This window comes from Hypomesus transpacificus, chromosome 17, assembly GCF_021917145.1.
Source record: "Hypomesus transpacificus isolate Combined female chromosome 17, fHypTra1, whole genome shotgun sequence".
Taxonomy (NCBI): Eukaryota; Metazoa; Chordata; class Actinopteri; order Osmeriformes; family Osmeridae; genus Hypomesus; species Hypomesus transpacificus.
This window is the reverse complement of record NC_061076.1, coordinates 7,289,621-7,301,999: the sequence shown is the minus strand read 5'-3', so window position 1 is coordinate 7,301,999 and position 12,379 is coordinate 7,289,621. Positions and strand designations below refer to the sequence as shown.

At 38.8% G+C, this 12,379-nt stretch overlaps 1 protein-coding gene across 1 annotated transcript; it reads left to right on the top strand.

Annotated features, from left to right (window-relative positions):
- The first annotated feature begins 380 nt into the window (after nucleotides 1–380).
- On the top strand, nucleotides 381–10,123 carry hs3st2 (heparan sulfate (glucosamine) 3-O-sulfotransferase 2). Its single transcript, XM_047038644.1, has 2 exons — nucleotides 381–925; nucleotides 9,244–10,123. Exons 1-2 carry the CDS (start codon nucleotides 384–386, stop codon nucleotides 9,860–9,862), a joined length of 1,161 nt encoding a protein of 386 aa, XP_046894600.1. The 5' UTR covers nucleotides 381–383; the 3' UTR covers nucleotides 9,863–10,123.
- The last annotated feature ends 2,256 nt before the right edge of the window (nucleotides 10,124–12,379 follow it).

The window sequence follows — 12,379 nt, the reverse complement described above, 5'->3', positions numbered from 1 at the left end:
AAACCAAATGCAATTTTAACTACAAAGGAATGAGAAAAGGGATGGACGACCAAGTATGTGGGTTTTAGGGTTTCCAGTGAGGATTATCTAATCAACCATGTGTGATCCAATAGATTGATCAAAACTATTCAAACAAACTTTGCCTCAATATTTACACTTTCACGAGGCGCTTTTAATTTTTGATATACAGCAGTATGTCTTCTTAAAGTTGTTTTAAGACTTGATGTGACACTTACACACTGTCATTTTCTTTGAGGAACATTTACCTCGTTCTGTCACTGCTGTGTCTCTGCTATGCTGCTGAAGCCCGATTCCACAGGGAGGTACAGCAAACAAGGAGCAGCCGAAAAGGAAAAAAATGCAGCCTCTTAATCCATGGCGACATGGCATACAGGTTCCTCTCAAGCCGGATCGTGCCATCTTCTATTAGGTTCAGCAAACGATTTATTTTCTTGTTCATGCTTTCGTTGTCCTTTACGTATTTATGCTACAGCATTCTTTATTGTGGTAGTACAATCATGACAAACCAGACTTTTGAGGAGAGAAGTTGCCTCCACAAGAATGTAGGTGGCAAAAAACTTCTGCAAAAATTACGTGATTGCACTTTTCCCACGGACATGAGGATTGTCGTCAATGAGACTCTGACTCAACAAGGATCAAATCATGCTCGTAACCAAAGTATACATACTGCCTTCTCTAGTACTCACGCACGGAATACTGTCTTTTCTGAAGTTATGTTAAATAATATTACTGTTGCACAAAAATATGGCAACAAGAAGTTACCGAACGCACTAATTGTCGGTGTGAAAAAGGGGGGCACTAGGGCGGTCCTGGAGTTCATTCGAATTCATCCGGATGTGCGCGCGCTTGGTACAGAGCCACACTTTTTCGATAGGAACTATGACAGGGGACTTGATTGGTACAGGTAAGTTGATACAAATAAATTGTAAGTATGTAATGTAAGTATTAAATAGTTGAGGGAACTTGTTGTATTACATACGTTTGATCAATTATCATATACGTAATTGCACACACATAAATGAACACCTTTCAGCCCAATAAAAAAATTGTTGGCAAGTCAACTGCATTACCATTATGTTGGCATAGTTTTCTTCTCTCTCTCTCTCTCTCTCTCTCTCTCTCTCTCTCTCTCTCTCTCTCTCTCTCTCTCTCTCTCTCTCTCTCTCTCTCTCTCTCTCTCTCTCTCCATCTCTCTCTCTTTCTCTGTCTCTCGTGTTCGCTTGTTCGCTCGCTCCCTCCCTCTCGCGCTCTCTCAAGACTTCCTGTAAGTCAATCACTCAAGTGCCTTCGGCAATAACCACTACAACCACATCCTTCTTTATACGTAATATAGAACCACTTTATAGCATAGAAAATATGATAGCAATACATCATTACAGAAGTGCGAAAATACTTTGCGTGAGCAGCTTTTGAAAGCAATGTCAAATCCATGTCACATTACGTAACCTTGGAAACCTATAGAATAGCCTACTCCATACTTGTATTACCACCATTGCAAAAGTAATAGAATAATAGATTCTTTCTATGGTAGACATTTGATCATCCAGGTTCACGAGGAACAAACACAGATAGTAATAATGTATTGCAACAGAATATCAGACCCTTCCTCCTCTGCCATTGATGTCACGCATGTCCGCAGTTTATGGAGTAGATAAGACGCCATTGGCTCCATGCAGGGGTTACCCCTTCAGCCTAAGTTCTAGACAGTGGAGCTGCTAGAACAGCAGTTGGCTTCCAGAGACATCAGCTCACATCACAGGTCTGAAACCCAAAGCTCAGTAGGGATGTAGCAGCTGGGGAGCTGGTATTACACAGCTGGTATACTATATGAGACTCTCCATAGTTTAAGATGGGGTGGTACTAACACAGACAGTATAGGGCAGGCCTGGTTCTTGCCAGCTATGGAAGGGTGGGCTGGCAGATATCCTGGGTGGGCAGATATGGGGATAATACCCATCTGTGTATACCCATATATATATATATATATATATATATATATATATATATATATATATATATATATATATATATATATATATATATATATATATATATATATATATATATATATATATATATATATATATATATATTTATATACACAGATCATGGTTTTCGCATTATTCTGAATAGACAACTAAATAAAACATGTAATTTGGCCACCCGCGCCACTGAAGTTTTAGTTTTACGTTGGCGTAGCTGTTAGTGGTCGCTCTTGAGGAGTTGGAGGTGGTGGGTTCGAATCCAGATGCGGGCAAACATTGATTACTGTAAGTGTACCTCTGATGGTGGTGTGGCCACGTCTGTTAGATACACATTCTATTAAAAAAAAAATACATTTAGTTTTTTTTTTTTGCGTTTTGAATGAATGATTCATTGACTCTCATAAAGACTTCACTACTTCCGTTACTGGATGATAGATTAATGTTATTGCTCGAGTTGTGTTTGTGTTTGTCTGAATCTGGTTCTCTGCTACAAGAGTCATGAGTGTGGAGCTTTTAACCAATAAAAACATAGAAAAATACTTACATTTTCAGGTGCTATTTTTGATTGGTTGGGGCAGTCTACAACCTTCCCTAAAACTTCCCAACACAGCCCGCCTCAGATGCACAAATTGTAAAAAATAAGCAATGCATGCTGTCTTTGCATAAATTATGATTGGGTGGGCAAGACAGACGTGTGGGTGGGCTGAGCCACCCCTGTCAATGCTAGATCCGGACCTGGTATAGGGGACCCTCCAGGGTCATGTCTACACTTACCTGAGAAAACCAAACTAAACAAAGTGTGTTTCATTAGTAGGTGCTGAGTGGAGACTTGTCTGGTCATTTTACTATGACTATGGCTCAGACCAGTTGTGTGTCTTTGTGTTCACTCTCCCATCACAGTTGGAAGTCATTCATACCTGCTGTGCTTAAGTCTATTGAAACAGGGACTCACAGGCAGGTAAGATCAATAAGAAAGGCTAGCGCATTAAGAATTTATATTAGTGACAGTGGACTTTACATACTGTAGCCATGATATCCCTTGCCCAAATGAAAGTTTAATTAATACAAATAACCTGGTGGTTAATGATTTGTTTAGGTTTGATATGAACAAAAACTGATCTCAGTACACCATTGCATGTACCTAAGCAGTGTGAATATTCTCACACACTCTAAATTCATCAATTCTATTAAACTAATGAAGATACCATAACCATAGGGAGACAGCAACACTTTCCCTAATCCTCTCTGAAATAAATGTTATTTTAGCCGCTGACATCTTGCAATAAGAGGTACATAAATGCCCGCAGTAATGAGGAAGATAAATTGGCTGATTAAGTCAAAAGTTTCATATAAAGCTCAGTCAATATATTTTTCATTTTATTTATCTTCCAGTAATGACAAGGCCCTACTATTGAATTCAAAGATTTTTTTTCTGGATTACCTCTCCTCAGACTTGACTTAGACATGTGACAGATAACCTAAAATGACCTGGGCCCAGTTTGAGGATTTAGATTTTTACCAAAGGCATTGTTGATGAGGCACTATAGTATGGTTTTGTTATGTTTTGTTAATTGAAAAACGAATAATACCATCTCATTCTCTTTTACCTATAGTGCAAGTGAGAGCAGTACAAGGAACCAGAGAAATGGTGCTGTGCTCATTACTGTATGTCCAAAATAGAAAAGAACTGCGTGGTCTTATTTCAATACAGGGTTTAGATAACTATATATGGGGCTGCTAACATGGATAGTACACTGTATTTTGCAACCAATTTTCCGTTGCTGCCCTAGTCACACTTTTCATTTTGTAGCAGGATCATAAAAATCAAACAAATACGCATCGCTACATTCCATGAGAACTTAAAAGGGCATCTCAGCGCTATTGATTTTACAGAAGTCAGAGACACTTCAAGTACATTCCTTGAGAAGTGCTCGAATTGTGTGAGAGCCCTTTTAGCATTTGCTGCAGCCAAGAATATTCTCCTGGTCTAGCATTAATTGGCTAGGGGAGGAAAGGAGCTCTAAAAAGCTGTCGTCAGAAAGGTTGACAAGGATAGAAAGTTGGATGGTGCTCATTTAACACTGAAAACTACACATTCTACAGTGTGATGTCCAGGCTTCTCTCTGCAATATTAATGAGGAGTCTTCAACCAGAGATACATAGCTGAGAGAGATGAAACAGTTAACATTAATTACAAAAACAAGATCCTCACGAAAAAATACACAATAGAGAATAAGGCAGATGTATTAGTTTTAAAGACAGGTTAGGTAATGTTTTTGAGAAGCACTTTTTGTCATAATGGCTGAAATAAACTGACAGTAAAACACAATACAATACAATATCTGTGGCCGTTGCAGGACTGTAATGAACACAACTAATCATTGCGTTCAGACCAAATGCAATGATTGGATGGCATTCAGACCGAATTCAAAGATTGGACGGGCTACTTGCCATGCACTTATTGCAGTAGTTGTGTTCATGTGTTTTGAGGGAGTGGCTTTGAAGGGAGGGGGAAGGATAATTTTGGTTGGATACATTCAAACTCAAGTCAAAATAGCTAGTTTCACAAAACTTACCAATACTGCCTTTAATATTCTGGATTCATATGTATTTGCCAGTAGCAAGATACAAAGGGACTGTTGGTTTATCACTAGAGACAGGGTCACTTTTCACTACTTTTCATGACATTACATATGTTACATGTCAGACCCTATCAACTATTGGTTAGAATTATAGGCCACTGGAGGCAAGCAAAGCTAACATGATGCTGAGAAGGCAGGTATGTGGCAAAACAAATAATTGCAAATGTATCGTAGATAATCCCAGAGAACAAAAAGTTGACAGATGTGGCAGAATAACTCATTTGAAGTTGGACATATTGGATTGTGTGGTCAGGGTTGACATGCGTTGAAGGTTTTCTGTTCACTGAGTAGTCTTCCAATTAACGTGGCTACAAAACCACAGTTCATAATTCTGAATTATTAAAATGATTTATAATCCTACACATAGATTGCTTTCAGAGGCCTTCCCAAGAGCATATTCATCGCTGGAAAGTGTAGGACATGTTTTCATGTCAGACAGAAGCAGCAATTGGCTCGATTCAGTTCAGCATTTTATCTATCGAAAAGAGCAATTATTTATTATTTCCTTCAGTGTATTAGGTTATTCTTATTCCACAGAAACATGTCAGAGGCTAAATGTAAAATGTTACTAATTTAAAGTTAATGTTTTAAAAGTAGTTTTCACTTTTTACAAGTTGATCATACCTGTTTGTGATTTCAACTTAATTGACTCAGTATGCACCTAGCAACAAGTTTTATTTAGATGTTTAGTTAAATGGAAGCTGCTTGCTTGTGAGGGTGGTATTCTGCTATTGTTCCCCATCCAGCTGACTTATCTCCAGTATCATTCTGTCTGTCTGAATTGTTCCTCATTAACTCTTAATTGACTTTCATTGAGGCCAGATTCTGCTGCTGACTTGTGATTAACAGTTGGACGTCATCCCAGAAGTCTGAGTGAGTGAAATATTAATAAGATGATACTTTAGAGACAGAGCAGAGCTATTCCCTCTTATTATACAAGAAAGGCTTGGTTTAAAGGCTATTCAGTGGATCAGACACTGAAAGATACAGCACAACACAGGAAAAGTATTGCACTATAGTATAGTAGTCATTTGCGTAGTGTGGTAGTGTTAATCCTCAATCGTAGCACATCAGAGCTGAAATTGTTTTAAAATCCTTGTTTTAACGGTCATGTGTATTGTACATAAAATTATTAAGGAATACAATATTAAGTGATACTGTACACTATATATTAACTGCAAGGAAATATGCTAATGCCTTCAGATATAGAATGTGAGACAATAGTGGGGAGACAATTCATTTTCATACTCCCGAGCATTGAATCCCATGGCTTACCTTACACTGATCTCCTAGCTGCATCTGGTAATAAGGAGCCACAATACCATTAATAATTTTATGTGAGGCTCTCGACAATTACCCTAAAGCCTAGTCAAACACAACAGTGGACACTTTGATGTTGGCAGGTCACTGTCGTGAGACAATAACTCACAAGCAGGCTTTTGTTTAATGGTCAGGGTTCATCATTACTCTCTGTGATGACAGGCATCTTCCCTCTCGTGAAAGATAGGCCCACTCTCTAAATCTCTATGTCTGTCTTTGTTGGAACGCTGGCCATGTTGATGGATGGTTTCTAATTTAAATCCCAATCAGATTGGTTTTAGCTTGTGCATTACTGTCCAATCCTCATGCTCATCATACAGCACTTTAATTAGTCCAATGAGGCCCAGATGAATTCAGATGAAAACAGTGTGTCACCCCTGCCTGTTTGACATTGCTCGGTGACAGCTTCCTAATAATGGTGGACGCCAGGAAGGTGGAAGTTATTACAACCAGAGATCCAAAGCAACAGTCAGAAACGCTTTGCCAAAGATGAAACAGGGTATACAGTAGCTTTTATCTGTCTTCTTTCTTGGCTTAAAAGTTGTACTACCTTGTGTCTTGTGGATTCAACCATACAATTATCCATGTGCTACCTATTCTCTAGCTAAGGAAATGTGTATGTGCTTGTTCAAATATTTACTCAGGGTTCTTGCTAGACTGATAATGTACTCAGCTCCCACTTGAATTCAAACATCAATGAAATGACACTTGGAAGGTCTGACTCCATTGATTGTGCAAGAGGAGATGATCCAAAGCTGACCTTTATTACTTGGTGCCGTGGTCTGCATGACTGATACTGTATGTTGTTGAACAATTGGACTTCAATGTATTTACTTTTAGTAGAAAGACATACAGTACAAGTCAAAAGTTTGAATGGGAAAATGTGTCCAAACGTTTGACTGATACTGTATTTTTTTTAAACTATTTTTTAGCATGTGTTGCACTATATGTATCCATCAAAGATAAAAAAATTAAAAAAAACACTGAACAGGAAATTGCTATCTCTCTGCAGACTTGGGAAAACTTGGCACATTTACACTATCAAGACAGATTCTTCACACCTCAGTTCATTTTACTGGTGTGATTAAAATGTCACAGCCAAACCTGTAATGCTTCCTGGCTTCAGTTTCACTAATAACCTGTGCAGAAGACTCAAATGTAAATTGCTCCAATAAATTTGGTTTCAACTTTCAACTCACAGTATAATGGTCAGCCATCAATTCTTACTAGTGTGATTCATGACACTAAATGCCAGTCAGGGACTGTGTGTGTCTGTGTGTCTGTGTGTGTGTGTGTGTGTGTGTGTGTGTGTGTGTGTGTGTGTGTGTGTGTGTGTGTGTGTGTGAATGAGCACTCAAAGTGAGTTCATGTATATGAAAGCATTATTAGCATCTTACTAGTCTCACCAATACTATTTGTATCTTTGGACTTGAAATTGAGGATGAGATGCATACAAAAGTACACCTACAGTAGAATATAATTTGCATTACTGTCACCATTCAACAGAGTTGCTTAGGCAAACCTCTCACTGGAATCCCAACCTTGTAGAACATTTACCGTCTGTATAGTGGTAGTTATTATGACTCACACCTCATTCTATTGGTAATATTGAATAGCTCTGAAGTGTCCAGGTACCACAGGGTGCTGTGACACAGGACAATGTTAAGCCCCCTGCAATATGTAACTGTAACCTTGTCATATCACACAAGAGTTCAGGGTGTTTCTCTCTTTCTACAATGCTAAAAGCACTGATAGAAAGAAAGACATCATAGCCCAAGGGAATCAATGTCATTGGCCTGTTACAATTAACATGCTGTAGCAAAGAATTGTAAGTGCAACATCTGAATTTGAAATCGATATTTCTCTCAGTGTTCTTTTCTATCACCTAGAAACGTTTCAGACTGCTTTACTCGATACAAATTTAGCGATGTCCTGGAGTGCTCACGGAGTGCACACAGAGATTCAGATTTTAACATGGAGAAATTCAAAATGGACGGAAAAAGAGCCAGCTAGTAGCCAATTGACTTTGTAATATTTAGAAATGTGACCCAGATGATTCAGTCTAATGTCTCACAGTATCTTACGCTGGATTTTTTGTTTAGATGATCAATGTGAACAGTTTCCAGCAACAGTTGCAGTAGCTGGCAGAATACAGTATTTTCACTCCTTTTTGTCAGCTATAAAATGCCAGTTTGCCTTGTTCACACGACATTACAATATTTTACTGTGCAGCACTGGAAGATGTGGACTCCCTCAGATGGCATGCTGTTACAGTAGTTTTATGAATCCAATTATGATGGTTTTATAATATGTCTGATTGTACCCCACTTCTAACAGAAAAAGGGACTTTGCTGAATGAGGAGCTTAATATAGAGTGCAATTTAGAGAAACTACTGTACAATTCAGAAGAAGCAGACATTTTACATTAAATTATGCAGATTTCTTTGGGGAAGCATGTACCCAAATCCAAGAAAAAGAATGCTGGGAAGGTGGATAGTACATACTGTAACCAAAACAAGTTTTTGCCATGTCTCATACATTAACATGTCTTCAGTGTACTGTAAAGCTGATAGGGAAGGTTATTTTTGGTCGCAAGAAAGATTAATGGATGGCTGTAGCCCTGAATTGCTTTAGCTAACTGAAACACGTAGGCAAACAGCACAAAATTCATAAATCACGTTAGATGGATCAATATTTCTGGAACTATGAAGGGAACTTATGGCCACCCTTAGCGTAGGTGAAGCCCTTTTAGAGCTTTGAAAAGTCCTGGGGTTCCATATTGCTATGGTTGAAAAAGCACTGAATCTAATTGACAGCAGATTGTTCGCAACCATAGAACTTTAAAACAGGAATATCTTTGATATCTGGCTCACATGTTTAAGGATGACCAATTCAGTTTAATTTACAACAAGAGAGCCAAATCCCCAAACAATCCCTGCTTCTACAATGTTCTTTGCAACCCCATTACTCTGTACTTTCACTATGCTTTGACGACAGAGAACTAACTTTTTACAGAACTTGATAAAATCTTTGTTCCCAGTAAAATGTGATGGAGATGACCTACTTAATATGACCCAAATTTTCAGACCCAGTGTCATTTGCCACTGGACTTCTGTCATGCAGGTGATGATGATTCATGACTACACCTATGAAATGTGACCGCTCTTCAGCATTACTGTCTCGCTGGGCATATAAACTATAGGTGATTAACGTTACAAGCAAGTCAGAATCTTAGTTTTAAAAAATGACTCTTCTTTTTGTTTCTCTGTGTTTAGGGGGCTAATGCCAAGGACACTAGACAGCCAAATCACCCTGGAGAAGACCCCCAGCTACTTTGTAACCAGAGAGGCTCCGAGGCGCATTGCCAGTATGTCCCAAGACACCAAGCTGATTGTGGTGGTGCGTAACCCGGTCACCAGGGCCATCTCTGATTACACACAGACTCTGTCAAAGAAGCCTGACATTCCCAGTTTTGAGGAGCTGGCCTTTAAGAACAGGAGCCTAGCTCTGGTGGACACCTCCTGGAACGCCATTCGCATTGGCATGTACATCCTCCACTTGGAGAACTGGTTGCAGTACTTTCGCCTATCACAGATCCACTTTGTGAGTGGCGAGCGTTTGATCACAGATCCAGCAGGAGAGCTAGGCCGGGTGCAGGACTTCCTGGGACTCAAACGAATCATCACAGACAAGCACTTCTACTTTAACAGAACCAAAGGATTTCCCTGCCTGAAGAAGCCTGAGAGCAGTAGCCAGCCACGCTGCCTGGGCAAGTCCAAGGGTAGAACTCATGTGCAGATTGACCGGGAGGTTATTGAGCAGCTGCGGGACTTTTACAGGCCTTTTAATGTTAAGTTCTATGAGACTGTTGGACATGATTTCAGATGGGACTGAAAGTGTGGTGGAAAAAGAGGACGTACAGGCTAATTGTCATTGGCTACCTCAGTGAAGTCATCTGTTCTTTTGCTGTGTAATGACTTATGATGAGCGCTAGTCCATGAACACCTGAAAAGCAACCTTAACCAATCTATCTGAAAAGTTTTAAAACAATGCAGCGCGAAAGTGCTGTGTATGTACTTCACCATTAGCTTAAATATTCTGCAATTGAAACATTTGAAATAGCTATAGTATGTACATGGTTCACCGCCTATTTGTTTTCTTGACCAATAAAAGAAAGACATTCTGCCATATCATTCAGTTTCCAAATGAGTCTGTTGAGTGTGTCTCTCCTTCCATTTTCTAACCATGTTCAATAAATCAGACGGATTCAAACGGTGACAGCAACGTGGATGTCAGCACAGACAATACAGGATGCAGTACACAAACCCAAAGATTTTGCATAGCAAAGCAAATACGGATATGTATATGCTGTAGACATGATTTAATGTAATACCTGTCGTCACTCGTCATCACATGAATTCATCAGCACCTTAGTAAGATATTGGATATCCAATTGGATAATTGGAAACACCTGTGTCTGACACCAACATTGTGTGGTGGTGAGATGTCTGGAGTTGTAACACTGTGCCAACACACTCTGCAAGAGAGACAGCAGATGTTTACATACGGGAGTTACACCCTTTTGAGATATCAAAAGGAACATGATGAACACACTTAGACCCATTTTGACTGATAATGATTTATTGCTACAGATTCAATATGAAAGTGTGTGTTATCGTCGACGTTTCAGATGCAATTTGTTGGTGTGTGATTAGTTTTTAAGCATTGGACCAGTGAAATCATCTTTTATAAAACCTATGGATATAATACCTTTCCGCCAACCTGATGTTGACCTACCACATCACACCAATTTGGTATTCAGAGCAACAGAATTGCAACTGTGCTGTTCCACAGCATCTCCTTAGGCAATTGCAGTGCTTAAACTGTCATTTGTGATATTCATTATTAATTCTTGATTAACCTGCCAATGCTGTCTACCCCTGCCTGCTCTATGAGCCACCATCATACACTGATATGTGGTGCAGTGTACCAATGAGCTCAACTTTATCATAACTCAGTTAATTACAACCATTCCCCCAAACTGCCTAAGGCCTGACTGTGCAGGACTGAGAGTATGCCATTTGCTTGGTATGATTGTAGATTTAAATAATGATGTGTTATCCAACCTGCGTGAAAGAAAATAATAATACACATTTAAATATAATTTTGAATTTCATATCTGACTAGTAAGACATGGAAAAATGTACTTTACACAGAAGTTTTATGGGAATTTTCAGACTGCACAATCAGACGGACAGTCTGATTTTACTGAATGCCATACCCAGTAGTCATTCAGTGAGGTCTATCTGCACAGTAAACCATCACAGTAAGTTATCAAAACCAGGCATTGATTTGATGATCATGGTAGAAGAACCAAAGCAATTACCTGCTGTGGCTAGTCTAACCTTCAAAGGAAATACTACAGAGGCAAACAGGCTGTTGTTGTAAATGTCATGAACTTTGGAAGACTCTGAAGTTAGTTATGTCTCAGCCTTAATGGGCAATGTCAAACAGTACATGATCAAATCAATGCCCATGGATTCATTACCTTGCTTAAAATAAATCAAGTGTCAGTTTAATATGTGCACTGTATACTATTTGACAAACTTGCTCCACCAGGAATCGCATTGCTATTCAATTGATGCTCCAAACTTGAATCTTCATAAACTTCTCAGAGTTGTGTCTGCTGTCTGCAATCTGTAATGTTCAAAAGACTGTTGGGAGAAAGTAAAGGAGCTGTCTGGCAGACTCCCAGTGTGCACACTATGCTTATGTTCCAAAATGATTGGTTAGTGTACATTAATAATGTAACATGCACGCCAAAGCTCTAAAGTAAGAGTACAGGCTTGTACAGCATAATCTACAAACCTTATCTAACCTTAACTTTCTACATATACTGTATATTGGTGTGTTACTAAACATATCCATGTAACCAACATATTACAGTACATGTCTTGTAATCAGGTATTACTACATGCTGCAGTTCTTGTTTTATTGTTGTCACAGATAGTTTTAACCAAACATTATTTATACCAAAATATTTTTTCATATTTTCACATTAGTCTCCAGCTGTTTCTGTTCAGACTACATGGCTTACTTAAACAGTGTACCCTTTAAAAGTTGTGAATCGTAAAACAAAAGAAGCAAAGCATTTTAGGGGAAATTCGTTGTTCATAATGTTTGAAGAAAGGAAGGGTGAAGCTAAAACCTTTAAGTAGAAATAGAGACATTCTAGAACATATGGCTTTATCCTCACACCTGATATTCTCGAAAACTTGGATTTGTCCAAAGGTAAGTTTAGCGTCTGGAGGTATAAATAGATTGTATCTAAGGGAGACATCACCTTGTCTCTCCTCGTAAGGCAAACCCATAGAGGATAATGAGGAAGTTTCTTCTCTCTATAGTGAAATA